The sequence below is a fragment of the Oncorhynchus keta genome, chromosome 4 (genome assembly GCF_023373465.1).
Source record: "Oncorhynchus keta strain PuntledgeMale-10-30-2019 chromosome 4, Oket_V2, whole genome shotgun sequence".
In the NCBI taxonomy this organism is placed as follows: Eukaryota; Metazoa; Chordata; class Actinopteri; order Salmoniformes; family Salmonidae; genus Oncorhynchus; species Oncorhynchus keta.
The window spans coordinates 40055341-40075676 of NC_068424.1; the positions used below are offsets into that span (position 1 = coordinate 40055341).

The 20336-nt window shown below is 46.7% G+C and overlaps 1 protein-coding gene across 8 annotated transcripts in view; it reads left to right on the forward strand.

Annotated features, from left to right (window-relative positions):
* The window catches only part of LOC118383018 (MAGUK p55 subfamily member 7-like), a 268329-nt gene that overhangs the window by 243807 nt on the left and 4186 nt on the right, over positions 1 to 20336 (forward strand). For 7 of the 8 annotated variants that reach the window (XM_052506919.1, XM_052506917.1, XM_052506888.1 and 4 more), the window contains one exon: positions 546 to 689. In XM_052506919.1, the coding sequence (XP_052362879.1) occupies positions 546 to 689 (144 nt within the window). Of the gene's footprint in view, positions 1 to 545; positions 690 to 17440; positions 17539 to 20336 lie in introns of all 8 variants that reach the window. The other variant, XR_008112793.1, reaches the window with a different exon arrangement.

Consider the following 20336-nt stretch of genomic DNA (forward strand, 5'->3'; position numbering starts at 1 on the left):
GGCCCTATGATCAAAAGTAGTGCTCTAGATAGGGTATAGAGTGCCATTTGGGGCACAACCTTTGTGTCGGCCTGGGGTTTTGGACCCGCTTCCCAGAACACAGCGAGAGAGGAAGCAGACCAGCGCTGGTTAACACTCCACTCTGCTGCGGTTCAGTACACACACACACACACACATGCTGCATGCTACGTGTCAACGCGACCCAGCCTTGTAATGTTTCATCGCCTCAGTGCTGGGACAGACCAGCTCGACAGACTGAGATCTGTGACTAATTTCACTCGTTCACAATGCGATATCTCCAGATAGAGCAACAAGACCCAGTCGTATCCTCTACTCCCCTGACTAATGTGTTGGGAGGACCGAGGTCCTCGTTGTTTGAAGACTAATAACCTGTCACCCATAGAGCACCTTCCCTTGGTCGAGGATCACCTTGGATTTCACACATTCATGTGTCATCCTCTGGGATTCTGTGTACTTTGAAATGGTTTCAATCAGTAGGTCCTTTTTCTTACTGCATCTGTTTCTCTCTCCTCTGTGTGTTGCAGATGATAAAGCACTTGAGGACGGCAGAGTTGAAACCCTACGTGGTGTTTGTGAAGCCGCCGCCCATCGAGCGCCTGCGGGAGACCAGAAGGAACGCTAAGGTCATCTCAGGCAAGGACGACAAGGGATCCGCCACGCCATTCTCGGTATGGACACATCAACATAAACTTTGAAATCTTTTCATATTATCAAGAGAAGCCTTTTCTCCTTTGCCAAGAGAAGGAAACCTTTGAATGTTTCACCTTGTCAAAAATGGCACAGTGACAGAGAAGTCTTGAAACAAAGTTGCAAGTAAAATACTCCGGTAAAACAGGCAGTGTTTTAGAATAACACATTATTTTTTCAAACTTGAAAAAAAAAAGAAATATTCACAGAATGGGTTGTTTAATTGCATTGGAAGCACACTTCCCACTCAGACGTCTTCTGTAAAAGTGACGTGGTGTGTTTACTTCCATGTTTATGTTTATATATTTTACCTTTATTTAACTAGGCAAGTCAGTTAAGAACAAATTCTTATTTACAATGACGGCCCACCCCGGCCAAACACTAACCCGGACGACACTGGGCCAATTGTGCATCGTTCTATGGGACTCCCAATCACAGCCGGTTGTGATACAGCCTGGAATTGAACCAGGGTTTGTAGTGATCCCTCTAGCACTGAGATGCAGTACCTTAGACTGCTGCACCACTCAGAAGCCTCATAAATGTGACGTTATAAGGTGGGTCCAAAGGTGATCCAGTAGTGTTAGAGTACCACATGGCCTAGCTGCTGGTTAACAAGAGGGAGGTTATCAGAGACCCTCGCAGTTTATTCCTCCCTGAAGCCCACCTAAAGGAATAACAGAGACCATCTGGGGCTCTGGGGCAGCTAGCTGTGGTAGTGGTGATGTCATCTTTACTACACACACTTTTCTGCTGCAGGCTAGTGTGTGTGTGTGTGTGTGTGTGTGTGTGTGCGCGCGTCTGCTTGTGGGTGCGTGTCTGGATACCTGCGTGCATGTGTGTGTGTTACACACCTTTATACACCAGCCAGTCACAACTCACAGCCGGGCCCCACGTGAAACCAATTAGCCTGACGCGTGTTGCCGTAGTGGTGGCTGATGGCTTTCCCAGCCCCCGTCAGGTCGTTTCTCCCTACGTGGGGCCACGCTACGGGCCATAGCCCTGGTCACAGCCACAAGCTGGGTCGATGAGGAGAGAAGGGGAGGGGGGATAGAGAGACAGAGAAGAGGGGGAGGGGGAGGTGAGAATGAGAGAGGAGAGGAGGGAGAAAGAGGGAGAGAGAGTCTGACTGTGATGTTGGAGGTGTGGAGGCTTTCCACAAGGTCGCCGTCAAACAGGGCTGTGAGAGGGGAGCGTAGAGGAGGAGGGGGAAGTAGGTGTGTGTTGGCCGGGCGGCCGCAGGTGTAGATCAGATTGGCTGGCGGCTCATCTGATGGCCGAATGGTAAAGACGCCTCAAGCCGCCCCCTTATATAGTACACAACTTTGGACCAGAGCCCTATGGGTCCTGGTTAAACGTAGTGCACTATAAAGGGAATAGGGAGCCATCTGGAACACAACCTCAGACCCACTCTGAGGTGTTACTCCACACACACCTCTCTGTGTGTTCACCATGACCTAACGCAACACACAGCGCAGCAAAGCACAGCAGGGCTCTGGAAAAGGACAGGGTTGCACACAGCAGGTCAGCTCTCACACAAAACATCCTCCATTGAGCCGTCACTGAGATGTACCGTCACTATTTTAAACACGTCAGAGGCTCAGCAGCTATTCTTAAAGTCATCCTTACTTAAAGCATGAAATGATTACACACATTCAGCGAATCACCGCACTGACATGCTGACATACTGTATTCAAGTCAGTATGACCACATCCCAGTCATTTACTGTCAACATCTCTGAGATCTCTGATGTGTTTTTCTTTTTATCTCAATAAGAAAAAAGAAAATGATTAAGGCGTAAAGGTTAGTGACGAGGCCGTAGGTATATAAGCAGTGCCATCATACACGATGATGACCATCCTGTGGGGTGAGAGGTCAGACAGAGGTCAGAGGTCAAAGGCCACGCTATCGACCGTTGTATGACTTTTGGGTGAAAGTCTCTCTCTGCTCTCAGTGTGACTCCTATGAACAGTAAGCGCTAGTTGTCAGAGACAGGGCAGACTTTTGAGACTTGCTCTGGACTATAATACCTTTATTAGATCTAATAGTTCTCTCAGGTAACATAAATGCAACCTCAACGTTTATTTTTGTTACCTGGTTGGAATATGTCCAGTCGCCAAAGTCCTTTCTGTAAACCTTTATAGAGATTGACAGGCAGAGTTTTAAACCATCAGATCCCAGCTATTAAAGAAATAAAGAAAAACCTTGTTTGGTGGAAATGTCACAGCGGTATTTTATTCTCGTCCTGCTGTATTTATTTCAGTGAGAATGCTAGAGGCAGCAGCTCGGGTCTGTTAGAATAATCCATTGTCCCATCCAGACTTCTGGAGAACAGACTTTTCATTGTTTAAACAGAGCTGTATACTGCTCTATTGTTTAACCTGTACTACATTCATATCTGCTTTTAAATGTGTCTGACACTTAATATGAGCCCCAAAAACTCTGATATAATCAGATATATACTGAAATATGGTAATGAATGTGTCCAGATTCCTATTCCTAGTAATAGCAGTATAATAAGTAAAGGGATCATGAGATAGGGTATCTCACCTTTCCCTCTAGCCAAAGCAATGACATTATGTCTTCTTTCAGAGTAAATCTGGGACCTCTTTGCCGAACCAGATCGGTTTTGATATTTTATGTCATTTTAATACATAGGGCAGGTGCTTTTTATGTATATGAATAAAAGCAGATTTTCCGTTGAGGGCCGAGGGGATGGCCAAGTACTCCTGCTGATGGCCAGGACTGAGAAGAGACTGAAGAGAGGGATGAGTCCTGATGCTGGCTCTGAGATCTCTGTCCCTTTCTTGGTCTCTGTTTCTTTCTTGGTGTCTGTTTCTCTCTCTGTCTCTTTCATTTTCTTCGTCTCTGTCTCTGGTTTTCTCTCTTCCTCTCTCTCTCTCTTTGTCTTTCTCTCTCTTTCCCTGTCTTTCTGTCCCTATCTCTCTCTCTTCCTCTCCCTATCTGTCCATCTTGGTCTGTCTGTCTGTTTCTCTCTTGTTCTTGTTTTCTTTCTTTCTCTCCTTCTCTCCCCATAATATAAACGGTCATCCTTACCTGGCCTGCTATGATCATAGAGAGGGAGACATGCCATGGCATGGACACTGACTGACTGGTTGACATGGAAATGGCATACACAGCATCTCTAGGGCTCGTTCTGTCCATGTCTACCCCACTGCCCTGCTGCAAGCATAGAATTCAATAATTGAATGTATCTCTATGGCTGCCAGTTTCTGGTCTAAGGTTCAAAGGGTTGGAGAGCTGCTGGCAGTAGTAGCTGAGTGTGCTTCCCAAATGGCACCCTATTCCCTGCACCACTACTTTTGACCAGAGCTCTAATGGGTGCTCTATATAGGGAATAGGGAGCTATTTGGGATGTAGCCTGGGTCACTGGGTCCACATCCAGCGGTTCTAGGCTTTCTGAGGGCTGACCACAAAGGAAGGCTACCAAGGATCAGCAGCCTCAGATCACTGGAGGGAATATATGGTGGACGGACCGACAGACTGAGCCGCTTCAACTTCCTCTCAGCCCAGGCCAACGAACCGAGTGCTCCCTCCTCAACCTTATCCCTTCCTCCGAGACAGAGGATGATAAAACCATCATGTCTTCTCACAGAAGACAATAGACTGTGAGATAATGTGGGTGGATTTTTACTGCCTTGTACAGTAGATGAGAGAGAGAGAAAGAGAGAGAGAGAGTCATGGTCAAAACATATTGATGCAACAGTATCTGAGATGGGAAGAGGTCTGTCCATAATAGAGTAGAGTAGTGGCCTGAGGGCACACACTTAATGTGTTGTGAAATCTGTAATGTAATGTTTTTAATTGTATATAAAAGCCTTAATTTTGCTGCATCCCAGGGAAGCAGCTAATGGGGATCCATAATACATACAAATACAATGGAGGGATGTGTTGGCATTCAGAGGCAGGGTAGCCTAATGGTTAAGAGCATTGCGCCAGTAACTGAAAGGTTGCTGGTTTGAATCCCCGAGCCGATTAGATGAACGATCTATTGATGTGCCCTTAAGCAAGGAACTTAACCCTAGTTGCTCTGGATAAGAGCGTCTGCTAAATGACTGAAATGTAAATGTTTGTAGACTGGCTTGAAAACGCAGTCCGTGTCATGGTGACCGTGTCATGGTGACCATGGTGACCATGGTGACCACTTTAGTTGCACGACTAATCAACTATGAGGTGTTAAAACCACTAGCAAGGGGAACATTCTGAAATTGTATTCTTCTGTCTGTCTGTGTAAGTGTGTCGTCAGTGTCTGTCGTCGGTGTGTTTTTGTGCATCAATTTGTTTGTTTCTGTTTGTGTTCCTGCCTATGAATGTGTCAGTATACAGTATGTGTACAGTATTTATATCTGTGTTGTTTGGCAGAGTCCCTGAGTGTGACCATATCTCAGCGGAGATCTGAAGCCCAGTGTTCCTTTAGAAAAAGGAGCTAGCTAAATCAAATCAAATCTAATGTTATTGGTCACATGCACATGGTGAGCAGATGTTATTGCAAGTGTTGCAAAATGCTTGTGCTTCTAGTCCCGACAGTGCAACAATGTCAACAAGTAATCTAACAATTCCACAACAACTACCTAATACACGCACATCTAAGTAAAGGGATGGAATGAGAATATATACATATAAACACAGTGTCAAGAAAAAGTATGTGAACCCTTTGGAAATACCTGGATTTCTGCATAAATTTGTCATGCAATTTTATCTGATCTTTATCAAGGTCACAATAATAGACAAATGGTCTGCTTAACCTAATAACACACAAACAATTATATGGTTTCATGTCTTTATTGAACACACAGTGTAAACATTCACAGTGCAGGGTGGAAAAAGTATGTGAACCCTTGGATTTAATAACTGGTTGACACTCCTTTGGCAGCAATAACCTCAACCAAAAGTTTTCTGTAGTTCTGTAGATCAGATCTGTACAACAGTCAGGAGGAATTTTGGACCATTCCTCTTCACAAAACTGTTTCAGTTCAGCAATATTCTTGGGATGTCTGGTGTGAACAGCCCTCTTGAGGTCTGGCCACAGCATCTCAATCGGGTTGAGGTCAGGAATCTGACTGGGCCACTCCAGAAGGTGTATTTTCTTCTGTTGAAGCCATTCTGTTCTTGATTTACTTCTGTGTTTTGGGTCGTTGTCCTGTTGCATCACCCAACTTCTGTTGAGCTTCAATTTGGTCGGACAGCCTAACATTCTCCTGCAAAATGTCTTGATGAACTTGAGAATAAATTTTTCCGTCGATGATAGCAAGCTGTCCAGGCCCTGAGACAGCAGAGCAGCCCCAATCCATAATGCTCCCTCCACCATACTTTGCAGTTGAGATGAGGTTTTGATGTTGGTGTGCTGAGCCTTTTTTTCTCCACACAGTGTTGTGTTCCTTCCCTAACAACTCAACTGTAGTTTCCACAGAATATTTTGCCAGTACCGCTTTGGAACATCTAGGTGCACTTTTGCAAACTTCAGACGTGTAGCAATGTTTGTTTGGACAGCAGTGGCTTCCTCTGTGGTGTCCTCCCATGAACTCCATTCTTGTTTAGTGTTTTATGCATAGTGGACTCGTCAACGGAGATGTTAGCATGTTCCAGAGATTTCTGTAAGTCTTTAGCTGACACTCTAGGATTCTTCATAACCTCATAGAGCATTCTGTGCTGTGCTCTTGCAGTCGTCTTTGCAGGACGGCCCGTCCTATGGAGAGTAGCAACAGTGCTGAACTTTCTCCATTTATACACAATTTTTCTTACCGTGGACTAATGAACATCAATGCTTTTAGAGATACTTTTGTAACCCTTTCCAGCTTTATGCAAATCTACAATTCTTAATCTTAGTTCCTCTGAGATCTCTTTTGTTCAAGACATAGTTCACATCAAATCAAAGTTTATTTGTCATGTGCGTTGACTACAACAGGTGTGGACCTTACTTACCGGCTCTAACCAATAGTGCAAAAAATGTATTAGGTGAACAATAGGTAGATAAAGAAATAAAACAACAGTAAAAAGACAGACTATATACAGTAGCGAGGCTATAAAAGTAGCGTGGCTACATACAGACACCGGTTAGTCAGGCTGATTGAGGTAGTATGTACGTGTAGATATGGTTAAAGTGACTATGCATATATGATAAACAGAGAGTAGCAGCAGCATAAAAAGAGGGGTTGGGGGAGGCACACAATGCAAATAGTCCGGGTATCCATTTGATTACCTGTTCAGGGGTCTTGGGGGTAAAAACAGTTGAAAAGCCATTTTGTCCTAGACTTGGCACTCCGGTACCACTTGCCATGCGGTAGTAGAGAGAACAGTCTATGACTGGGGTGGCTGGGGTCTTTGACAATTTGTAGGGCCTTCATCTGACACCGTCTGGTGTAGAGGTCCTGGATGGCAGGCAGCTTAGCCCCAGTGATGTACTGGGCCGTACGCACTACCCTGTAGTGCCCTGCGGTCAGAGGCGGAGCAGTTGCCGTACCAGGCAGTGATGCTGCTGTAGAATCTTTTGAGGATCTCAGGACCCATGCCAAATCTTTTTAGTTTCCTGTTGGGGGAATAGGCTTTGTCATGCCCTCTTCACAACTGTCTTAGTGTTTGGACCATTCTAGTTTGTTGTTGATGTGGACACCGAGGAACTTGAAGCTCTCAACCTGCTCCACTACAGCCCCGTCGATGAGAATGGGGGCGTGTTCGGTCCTCCTTTTCCTGTAGTCCACAATAATCTCCTTAGTCTTGGGTTGTAACACACGTTGGTGTTACAGACTTAATCAGGGACATTTTTTTTTTTTAATTTTATTTCACCTTTATTTAACCAGGTAGGCTAGTTGAGAACAAGTTCTCATTTGCAACTGCGACCTGGCCAAGATAAAGCATAGCAGTGTGAACAGACAACACAGAGTTACACATGGAGTAAACAATTAGCAAGTCAATAACACAGTAGAAAAAAATGGGCAGTCTATATACAATGTGTGCAAAAGGCATGAGGAGGTAGGCGAATAATACAATTTTGCAGATTAACACTGGAGTGATAAATGATCAGATGGGCATGTACAGGTAGAGATATTGGTGTGCAAAAGAGCAGAAAAGTAAATAAATAAAAACAGTATAAAAACAGTATGGGAATGAGGTAGGTGAAAAAGGGTGAGCTATTTACCTATAGACTATGTACAGCTGCAGCGATCGGTTAGCTGCTCGGATAGCTGATGTTTGAAGTTGGTGAGGGAGATAAAAGTCTCCAACTTCAGCGATTTTGCAATTCGTTCCAGTCACAGGCAGCAGAGTACTGGAACGAAAGGCGGCCAAATGAGGTGTTGGCTTTAGGGATGATCAGTGAGATACACCTGCTGGAGCGCGTGCTACGGATGGGTGTTGCCATCTTGACCAGTGAACTGAGATAAGGCGGAGCTTTACCTAGCATGGACTTGTAAATGACCTGGAGCCAGTGGGTCTGCCGACGAATATGTAGTGAGGGCCAGCCGACTAGAGCATACAAGTCGCAGTGGTGGGTGGTATAAGGTGCTTTAGTGACAAAACGGATGGCACTGTGATAGACTGCATCCAGTTTGCTGAGTAGAGTGTTGGAAGCCATTTTGTAGATGACATCGCCGAAGTCGAGGATCGGTAGGATAGTCAGTTTTACTAGGGTAAGCTTGGCAGCGTGAGTGAAGGAGGCTTTGTTGCGGAATAGAAAGCCGACTCTGGATTTGATTTTTGATTGGAGATGTTTGATGTGAGTCTGGAAGGAGAGTTTGCAGTCTAGCCAGACACCTAGGTACTTATAGATGTCCACATATTCAAGGTTGGAACCATCCAGGGTGGTGATGCTAGTCGGGCATGCGGGTGCAGGCAGCGATCGGTTGAAAAGCATGCATTTGGTTTTACTCGCGTTTAAGAGCAGTTGGAGGCCACGGAAGGAGTGCTGTATGGCATTGAAGCTCGTTTGGAGGTTTGATAGCACAGTGTCCAATGACGGGCCGAAAGTATATAGAATGGTGTCGTCTGCGTAGAGGTGGATCAGGGAATCGCCCGCAGCAAGAGCAACATCATTGATATATACAGAGAAAAGAGTCGGCCCGAGAATTGATTGACACACTGAACTCTGTCTGCAAAGTAATTGGTGAACCAGGCAAGGCAGTCATCCGAAAAACCGAGGCTGTTGAGTCTGCTGATAAGAATTTGGTGATTGACAGAGTCGAAAGCCTTGGCGAGGTCGATGAAGACGGCTGCACAGTACTGTCTTTTATCGATGGCGGTTATGATATCATTTAGTACCTTGAGTGTGGCTGAGGTGCACCCGTGACCGGCTCGAAACCAGATTGCACAGCGGAGAAGGTACGGTGGGATTCGAGATGGTCAGTGACCTGTTTGTTGACTTGGCTTTTCGAAGACCTTAGATAGGCAGGGCAGGATGGATATAGGTCTATAGCAGTTTGGGTCCAGGGTGTCTCCTCCTTTGAAGAGGGGGATGACTGCGGCAGCTTTCAATCCTTGGGGATCTCAGACGATATGAAAGAGAGGTTGAACAGGCTGGTAATAGGGGTTGCGACAATGGCGGCAGATAGTTTCAGAAATAGCGGGTCCAGATTGTCAAGCCCAGCTGATTTGTACGGGTCCAGGTTTTGCAGCTCTTTCAGAACATCTGCTATCTGGATTTGGGTAAAGGAGAACCTGGAGAGGCTTGGGTGAGGAACTACGGGGGGGGCGGAGCTGTTGGCCGAGGTTGGAGTAGCCAGGCGGAAGGCATGGCCAGCCGTTGAGAAGTGCTTATTGAAATTTTCGATAATCATGGATTTATCGGTGGAGACCGTGTTTCCTAGCCTCAGTGCAGTGGGCAGCTGGGAGGAGGTGCTCTTGTTCTCCATGGACTTCACAGTGTCCCAGAACTTTTTGGAGTTGGAGCTACAGGATGCAAACTTTTGCCTGAAGAAGCTGGCCTTAGCTTTCCTGACTGACTGCGTGTATTGGTTCCTGACTTCCCTGAACAGTTGCATATCACGGGGCTATTCGATGCTATTGCAGTCCACCACAGGATGTTTTTGTGCTGGTCGAGGGCAGTCAGGTCTGGAGTGAACCAAGGGCTGTATCTGTTCTTGGTTCTGCATTTTTTGAACGGAGCATGCTTATCCAAAATGGTGAGGAAGTTACTTTTAAAGAATGACCAGGCATCCTCAACTGACGGGATGAGGTCAATGTCCTTCCAGGATACACGGGCCAGGTCGATTAGAAAGGCCTGCTCACAGAAGTGTTTTAGGGAGCGTTTGACAGTGATGAGGGGTGGTCGTTTGACTGCGGCTCCGTGGCGGATACAGGCGATGAGGCAGTGATCGCTGAGATCCTGGTTGAAGACAGCGGAGGTATATTTGGAGGGCCAGTTAGTCAGGATGACGTCTATGAGGGTGCCCTTGTTTACAGAGTTAGGGTTGTACCTGGTGGGTTCCTTGATGATTTGCGTGAGATTGAGGGCATCTAGCTTAGATTGTAGGACTGCCGGGGTGTTAAGCATATCCCAGTTTAGGTCACCTAACAGAACAAACTCTGAAGCTAGATGGGGGCGATCAATTCACAAATGGTGTCCAGGGCACAGCTGGGAGCTGACGGGGTCGGTAGCAGGCGGCAACAGTGAGAGACTTGTTTCGGGAGAGAGTAATTTTCAAAATTAGTAGTTCAAACTGTTTGGGTATGGACCTGGAAAGTATGACATTACTTTGCAGGCTATCTCTGCAGTAGACTGCGACTCCGCCCCCTTTGGCAGTTCTATCTTGACGGAAGATGTTATAGTTGGGTATGGAAATCTCTGAATTTTTGGTGGCCTTCCTGAGCCAGGATTCAGACACGGCAAGGACATCAGGTTTAGCAGAGTGTGCTAAAGCAGTGAGTAAAACAAACTTAGGGAGGAGGCTTCTGATGTTGACATGCATAAAACCAAGACTTTTTCGATCACAGAAGTCAACAAATGAGGGTACCTGGGGACATGCAGGGCCTGGGTTTACCTCCACATCACCCGCGGAACAGAGAAGGAGTAGTATGAGGGTGCGGCTAAAGGCTATCAAAACTGGTCGCCTAGAGCGTTGGGGGCAGAGGATAAGAGGAGCAGGTTTCTGGGCATGGTAGAATATATTCAGGGCATAATGCGCAGACAGGGGTATGGTGGGGTGCGGGTAGAGCGGAGGTAAGCCCAGGCACTGGGTGATGATGAGAGAGGTTGTATCTCTGGACATGCTGGTTGTAATGGGTGAGGTCACCGCATGTGTGGGGGTGGGACAAAGGAGGTAACAGGGGTATGCAGAGTGGATCTAGGGGCTCCATTGTGAACTAAAACAATGATAACTAACCTGAACAACAGTATACAAGGCATATTGACATTTGGGAGAGACATACAGCGAGGCATACAGTAATCACAGGTGTTGAATTGGGAAAGCTAGCTAAAAACAGTAGGCGAGGCTAATCAGCTAGCACAACAAACAGCAGGTAAAATGGCGTTGACTAGGCAACTGGGCCGACAGATAAAACAAACAAGCAGAATGGAGTACCGTGATTAATGGACAGTCCAGCGTGCGTCAGCTATGTAGCCAAGAGATCAGTGTCCAGGGGGCAGCGGTGGATGGGCAGGGAAGCTGGGCTGGCCAGTGTTATCCAGGTTTTTTTTTTAAAAACTAACAATGACTAAATAGCTTGTAGCTAGTTAGCTGGTTAGCGTCTGGAGGTTCTTGAGTGTGTCATAAAAATTAAAGGTGATAGCGATTCCGTATCACAGTGGGTGAGGCAGGTTTCCGGAAGGTATAAACAAAATAAAAATCAAAGAGAGATAGAAAGTAAATGGGTTCAGAGTGTTTGGAATGCAGTGAGCCAGATGGTTAGCAGGCCTGTGCTAACAAGCTAACAGTTCGTAGGCCCGGGCTAGACAAGCTAGCCGTTAGCAGGCCGAATTAGCAAGCAGGGAGATAGCGAGGGCTAGAGAGCTAACCTTTGGGGGACGTCGCGATGGGGTGAGTCTGTTTATTCCTCTTCTTGCGGTGACATCGACAGACCGGTCGTGGGCCCGGGTAATTGTAGCCCAGTAGTATGCTACAGGAGCTCTAGTGCGCTGGGTGAGCTGGAGACACAGCGTTTCAGAAAGCTCGCGGGCCTTGGCCAGCAGATGGATCTTTGGCGATGTCGCAACGAAAAAGCCTGTTGAAACCACCTCGGACGATTATGTCGGCGGACCAGTCGTGATGGATCGGCGGGGCTCCGTGTCGGCAGTAAAGGGTCCAGGCCAATTGGCAAAAGAGGTATTGTTGGGCCTCTTCGGCTAGTCGGGAGATGGGCTTAGCTCAAGGCTAACTGTAGCTTGTTTTGGGACAGAGACGTTAGCCAGGAGTAGCCACTCGGATTGCAGCTAGCTAGTTGCGATGATCCGGTGTAAAGGTTCAGAGCTTGCGGTAGGAATCCGGAGATGTGGTAGAGAAAGAGCAGTCTGATATGCTCTGGGTTGATGTCGCGCTGGTGTCCTAGTTAGCTTTGAAGACCGCTAGCAATGGCTAACTGAGTACGAGCTAGTAGCTAGTTAGCTGGCTAGCTTCTGATGGTGGTTCCGGTTCTAAAGTAAAGTATAGAAAAAGCAGATCCGTACCACATTGGGTGATGCGGGTTGCAGGAGAGTATATTCAGCTCTAATTTGAAAGTGAGATTAAAATATGTACGAAATATATACAGAAAGAAAAAAAAACGAAGAAAACTATATTTACACTAGACAGGACGGGACAAGACAAAACACACGTCCGATTGCTACGCCATCTTGGAATATGTTGAAAATGTCAGTGAAAACACCTGCCAGTTAGTCAGCACATGCCCGGAGCACACGTCCTGGTAATCCATCTGGCCCCGCAGCCTTGTGTATGTTGACCTGTTTAAAGATCTTACTCACGTCGGCTACGGAGAGCGTGATCACACAGTTGCCTGGAACAGATGATGCTATCATGCATGCCTCAGTGTTGCTTGCCTCGAAGTGAGCATAGAAGCGATTTAGCTCATCTGCTAGGCTTGTGTCACTGGGCAGCTCGTGGCTGTGCTTCCCTTTGTAGTCTGTAATAGTTTGCAAGCCCTGCCACATAAGACGAGTGTCGGAGCTGGTGTAGTATGATTCAATTTTAGCCCTGTATTGTCGCTTTGCCTGTTTGATGGTTCGTCACAGGGCATAGCAGGATTTCTTGAAAGCTTCCCGGGTTAGAGTCCCGCACCTTGAAAGCGGCAGCTCTAACCTTTAGCTCAGTGCGAATGTTGCCTGTAATCCATGGCTTCCGGTTGGGATATGTACGTACAGTCACTGTAGGGACGACGTCTTCGATGCACTTACTGATAAAGCCAGTGACTGATGTGGTGTACTCCTCAATGTCATCGGAAGAATCCCGGAACATGTTCCAGTCTGTGATAGCAAAACATTCCTTAAGTTTCCCTGCATTAAAGTCTCCGGCCACTAGGAGCGCCACATCTCGGTGAGTGGTTTCCTGTTTGCTTATTTCCTTAGTCAGCTGACGGAGTGCGGTCTTAGTGCCAGCATCTGTCTGTGGTGGTAAATAAACAGCCACGAAAAAGTATAGCTGAAATCTCTCTAGGCAAGTAGTGTGGCCTGCAATTTATCACAATATACTCTACTTCAGGTGAGCAAAATCTCGAGACTTCCTTAGAACAGCTGTTGTTTACAAATATGCACAGACTGCCCCCCTCATCTTACCGGAGTGTGCTGTTCTATCTTGCCGGTGCAGCGTGTTTCCCGCTAGCTGAATATCCATGTCGTCATTCAGCCACAATTCCGTGAAACATAGGATATTACCGTTTTTGATGTCACGTTGGTAGGATATTTGTGATCGTACCTCGTCTAGTTTATTGTCCAATGATTGCACGTTGGCGAGTAGTATTGACGGTAACAGCAGCTTTCCCACTCGCCTTTTTCGGGTCCTGATCCGGCATCCGCCTCTTTGTCCTCTGTACCTGTGTCGCTTCCACTTGCAAATAACGAGGATGTCGGCCCTGCCGGCTGTTTGGGGGATGTCTTATAGGGCAAGGCAGCTCAAACCAACATCTCCAGTCTCATTCATTGATCTCATTGATTGGACTCCAGGTTAGCGGACTCACATACTTTTTCCAATCTACACTGTGAATGTTTAAATGATGTATTCAATACAGACAAGAAAAATATAATAATTTGTGTGTTATTAGTTTAAGCACACTATGTTTGTCTGTTGTTGTGACTTAAATGAAGATCAGATCAAATTTGAGGACCAATTAATGCAGAAATCCAGGTCATTCAAAAGGGTTCAGATACTTTTTCTTGCCACTGTATATGGATGAGCAATAACCGAGCGGCATAGGCGAGGTGCAATAGATGGTATAAAATACAGTATATACATATGGGATGAGTAATGCAAGACATGTAAACATCATTATTAAAGTGGCAATAATAAAGTGACTAGTGATCCATTTGTTAGAGTGGCCAATGATTTCAAGCCTGTATGGAGGCACCAGCTTCTCTGTGTTAGTGATGGCCGTTTAACAGTCTGATGGCCTTGAGATAGAAGCTGTTTTTCAGTTTCTCGGTCCAAGCTTTGCTGCACCTGTACTGACCTCACCTTCTTGATGGTAGCGGTGTGACAGGCAGTGGTTGTTGTCCTTGATGATATTTTTGGCCTTCCTGTGACATTGGATGCTGTAGGTGTTCTGGAGGGCAGATAGTTTGCCCCCAGCGATGCGCTGTGCAGACCGCACCACCCTCACCACCCTGTGCAGACCGCACACTGTCTGTGTGGGTGGACCATTTCAGTTTGTCTGTGATGTATACGCAGAGGAACTTAAAACTTTCCACCTTCTCCACTGCTGTCCCTTCGACATGTACATGGAGGTGCTCCCTCTGCTGTCCACAATCATCTCCTTTGTTTTGTTGATGTTGAGTGAGAGGTTGTTTTCCTGACACCACACTCCGAGTGCCCTCACCTCCTCCCTGTAGGCTGTCTCATCATTGTTGGTAATCAAGCCCACTACTGAGTTGGAGGTGTGCGTGGCCACGCAGTCGTGGGTGAACAGGGAGTAGAGGAGGGGGCTGAGCACGCACCCTTGTGGGGCCCCAGTGTTGAGGGTCAGCAAAGTGGAGATGTTGTTTCCTACATGGAGATGTTGTTTCCTACCTTGTGGGGCGGCCCGTCAGAAAGTCCAGGATTCAATTGCACAGGGTGGGGTTGAGACCCAGGGCCTCCAGCTGTTTGAAGATTTTGGAGGGTACTATGGTGTTGAATGCTGGGTTGTAGTCAATGAACAATATTCTTACATAGGTATTCCTCTTGTCCAGATGGGTTAGGGCAGTATGCAGTGTGATGACAATTGCATCATCTGTGGAACTTTTTGGGCAGTATGCAAATTGAAGTGGGTCTAGGGTGGCCGGTAAGGTGGAGGTGATATGATCCTTGACTAGTCTCTCAAAGCACTTCATGATGACAGAAGTGAGTGCGACGGGGCATTCTTGGGTACAGGAACAATGGTGGCCATCTTGAAGCATATGGGGACAGCAGACAGGAATAGGGAGCGATTGAATATGTCTGTAAACACACCAGCCAGCTGGTCTGTGCATGCTCTGAGGACGTGACTTGGGATGCCATCTGGGCCAGCAGCCTTGCGAGGGTTAACACGTTTAAATGTTTTACTCACGTCAGCCACGGAGAAGGAGGAGGGGGGGGGGCGCAGCCCTTGTTAGCGGGCACCGTATTATCCTCAAGGCGGGCAAAGAAGGTGTTTAGTTTGTGTAGAAGCGTGATATCGGCATCCTTGACGTGGCTGGTTTTCTTTTTGTAGTCCGTAATTTCCTGTAAACTCTGCCACATACGAGACGTATGTTTGAGCAGTTGAATTGCGACTCCACTTTGTCCCTGTACTGGCATTTAGATTGTTTGATTGCCTTGCGGAGGGAATAACTACACTGTTTATATTCAGCCATATTCCCATACCTCTTTCCATGGTTAAATGAGTTTGCACTTTCAGTTTTGCACAAATGCCGCCATCCATCCACTGTTTCTGGTTACGGTAGGTTTTAATAGTCACAGTGAGTACAACATCTCCAATGCACTTCTTTTGTAAACTATTTTATGAAACCGAGTCAGCGAATAGATCAATGTTGTTCTCTGAGGCTGACTGGAACATATCCCAGTCGCGTGATCAAAACAATCTTAAAGCGTGGAGTCTGATTGGTCACACCATCATTGAATGGTTCTAGTCACTGGTACATCCTGTTTGAGTTTCTGCCTATAAGACGGTAGTAGCAAGATGGCGTCGTGATCGGATTTACCGAAGGGAGGGCAGGTGAGGGCTTTGTATGCGTCTCGGAAGTTAGAGTAGCAGTGATCGAGTGTATTACCCCCGTGCGTAGTGCAATCACTATGCTGATAGAATTCTTAAATTTGCTTTGTTAAAATCCCCAGCCACAATAAATGCAGCCTCAGGATATATGGTTTCCAGTTTACATAGAGTCCAGGGAAGTTCCTTGAGGGCTGTTTAAGGGGGAATGTACACAGCTGTGAAGATAACTGACGAGAATTATCTTGGGAGGTAATATGGCCGGCATTTGATTTTAAGGAATTCTAGGTCAGGTGAGCAGAAGGACTTGAGTTCCTGTACGTTGTTATGATTACACCATGAGGCATTCATTGTGAAGCACACAGCCCCCCCCCTTCTTCTTTCCAGAGAGATGTTTATTCCTGTCGGCCTGACATACAAAGAATCCCGGTGGCTGTACTGACACCGACAGCATGTCCCCAGAGAGCCATGTTTCAATGAAACAGAGTATGCAACAATCACGAATGTCTTTCTGGAAGGAAACACTTGCCCTAATTTCGTCTACCTTGTTACCTAGAGACTGGACAGGCGCAGTAGTGCCTCTTCAACCTCAGGAGGCTGAAGAAATTCGGCTTGTCACCAAAAGCACTCACAAACTTTTACAGATGCACCATCGAGAGCATCCTGTCGGGCTGTATCACCACCTGGTATGGCAACTGCTCCACCCACAACCGTAAGGCTCTCCAGAGGGTAGTGAGGTCTGCACAACACATCACCGGGGGCAAACTACCTGCCCTCCAGGACACCTACACCACCCGATGTCACAGGAAGGCCATAAAGATCATCAAGGACAACAACCATCCGAGCCACTGCCTGTTAAGCCCGTTATCATCCAGAAGGCGAGGCCAGTACAGGTGCATCAAAGCAGGGACTGAGAGACTGAAAAACAGCTTCTATCTCAAGGCCATCAGACTGTTAAACAGCCACCACTAACATTGAGTGGCTGCTGCCAACATACTGACTTTAATAATGGGAATTGATGTCACAAGAATGTATCACTAGCCACTTTAAGCAGTGCCACTTAATATAATGTTTACATACCCTACATTACTCATTAATCTCATGTGTATATACTGTACTCGAGACCATCTACTGCATCTTGCCTATGCCGTTCTGTACCATCACCCATTCATATATCTTTATGTACATAGTCTTTATCCCTTTACACTTGTGTGTATAAGGTAGCAGTTGTGGAATTGTTAGGTTAGATTACTCATTGGTTACTACGGCATTGTCGGAAATGGAAGCACAAGCATTTCGCTACACTCGCATTAACATCTGCTAACCATGTGTATGTGACAAATAAAATGTGATTTTATTTGATTTCAGAAGGCCGCTATAGCCTCTCTAACCATGCCATGTTCCTTTGTCTGAGGCTGGAATGGATCAGCCCATATAAACATTTCACAGGGCAGTCTAATACCATCAGGAAGGGATGACTGGGCAAGAAATAGGTCCTAAAACGCTAACCAGGTAATAAGTTGTCTAGGGAGCTATGATTAATTAGCATAGCCTGATCCCAGATCTAGTTCTGCTGTCTTGCCAATCTCCATCGTAGTTGCAAAACAGCACAAACATATAAGGGACCAGGCTAGCGGTGGGGTCAGGAGTTATATACACTACATGTCAAAAAGTATGTGGACACCTGCTCGTCGAACATCTCATTCCAAAATCATGGCCATTAATATGGAGTTGGTCCCCCCTTTGCTTCCATGACAGCCTCCAGTCTTCTTGGAAGGATTTCCACTAGATGTTGGAACATTGCTGCGGAGACTTGCTTCCATTCAGCCACAAGAGCATTAGTGAGGTCGGGCACTGATGTTGGGCGCTAAGGCCTGGCTTGCAGTCGTTGTTCCAATTCAACTATTTCATTAAGCTTTCGACGCACAGTTCTTCTGGTGACGTTGCTTCCAGAGGCAGTTTGGAACTTGGTGGTGAGCATTGCAACCAAGGACAAACGATTTTTACACGCTGTGTGCTTCAGCCCTCGCCGGTCCCATTCCGTGAGCTCCTAGATGTTTCAACTTCACAATAACAGCACTTACAGTTGACCGGGGCAGCTCTAGCAGGGCAGAAATTTGGCAAACTGACTTGTTGGAAAGGTGGCATCCTATGACGTTGCCACGTTGAAAGTCACTGAGCTCTTCAGTCAGTCAATCAATCAATCAAATGTATTTATAAAGCCCTTCTTACATCAGCCGTTGTCACAAAATACTGTACAGAAACCCAGCCTAAAACCCCAAACAGCAAGCAATGCAGGTGGCTAGGAAAAACTCGCTAGAAAGGCAAGAACCTAGGAAGAAACATAGAGAGGAACCAGGCTATGAGGGGTGGCCAGTCTTCTGGCTGTGCCGGGTAGAAATTATGGCCAAGATGTGCAAATGTTCATAGATGATTAGAAGGGTCAAATAATAATAATCACAGTAGGTCAGCACCTCAGGAGTAGTTGTCAGTTGGCTTTTCATAGCCGATCATTCAGAGTATCTCTACCGCTCCTGCTGTCTCTAGAGAGTTGAAAACAGCAGGTCAGGGAACAGGTAGCACGTCCGGTGAACAGGTCAGGGTTCCATAGCCGCAGGCAGAACAGTTGAAACTGGAGCAGCCGCACAGCCAGGTGGACTGGGGACAGCAAGGAGTCATCAGGCCAGGTAGTCCTGAGGCATGGTCCTAGGGATCAGGTCCTCTGAGAGAGAGAGAGAGAGAGAGAGAGAGAGAGAGAGAGAGAGAGAGAGAGAGAGAGAGAGAGAGAGAGAAAGAAAGAAAGAAAGAAAGAAAGAAAGAAAGAAAGAAAGAAAGAAAGAAAGAAAGAATTAGAGAGTGCATACTTAAATTCACACAGGACACCGGATAAGACAGGAGAAATACTCCAGGTATAAGAGACTGACCCTAGCCCCCCGACACTACTGCAGCATAAATACTGGAGGCTGAGACTGGAGGGGTCGGGAAAGTAAGGCCATTCAGTAAAGCCATTCTACTGCCAGTGTTTGTCTATAGAGGTTGCATTTTATACACCTGTCACCTTGACTTCACCTCAATTTGTTTTACACCTGTCAGCAACGGGAAATGGCCAAATCCACTCATTTGAAGGGGTGTCCACATACTTTTGTATATACAGTAAAGTGTCCAAAGTGGCATGTATCAATTATGTATCAATTATGTATCTGTTGGTTTTGTCTGTCTCTTTGGCAATCACAGATATGTTTTGTCAATCACAGATATGTTTTGTCAATCACAGATATGTTTTCTGCTTTTAGGCTTTTTATTTAACATTTACATTTAAGTCATTTAGCAGACGCTCTTATCCAGAGCGACTTACAAATTGGTGCATTCACCTTATGACATCCAGTGGAACAGCCACTTTACAATAGTGCATCTAAATCTTTTAAGAGGGGGTGGTGAGAAGGATTACTTTATCCTATCCTAGGTATTCCTTAAAGAGGTGGGGTTTCAGGTGTCTCCGGAAGGTGGTGATTGACTCCGCTGTCCTGGCGTCGTGAGGGAGTTTGTTCCACCATTGGGGGCCAGAGCAGCGAACAGTTTTGACTGGGCTGAGGTCTGTAGTAGGGAGGCGAGCAGGCCAGAGGTGGATGAACGCAGTGCCCTTGTTTGGGTGTAGGGCCTGATCAGAGCCTGGAGGTACTGAGGTGCCGTTCCCCTCACAGCTCCGTAGGCAAGCACCATGGTCTTGTAGCGGATGCGAGCTTCAACTGGAAGCCAGTGGAGAGAGCGGATGAGCGGGGTGACGTGAGAGAACTTGGGAAGGTTGAACACCAGACGGGCTGCGGCGTTCTGGATGAGTTGTAGGGGTTTAATGGCACAGGCAGGGAGCCCAGCCAACAGCGAGTTGCAGTAATCCAGACGGGAGATGACAAGTGCCTGGATTAGGACCTGCGCCGCTTCCTGTGTGAGGGGCCACCGCCTATGTTAGTTGAGAACGACAGGGTGTTGTCCAGGATCACGCCAAGGTTCTCAGCGCTCTGGTAGGAGGACACAATGGAGTTGTCAACCGTGATGGCGAGATCATGGAACGGGCAGTCCTTCCCCGGGAGGAAGAGCAGCTCCGTCTTGCCGAGGTTCAGCTTGAGGTGGTGATCCGTCATCCACACTGATATGTCTGCCAGACATGCAGAGATGCGATTCGCCACCTGGTCATCAGAAGGGGAAAGGAGAGATTAATTGTGTGTCGTCTGCATAGCAATTATAGGAGAGACCATGTGAGGTTATGACAGAGCCAAGTGACTTGGTGTATAGCGAGAATAGGAGAGGGCCTA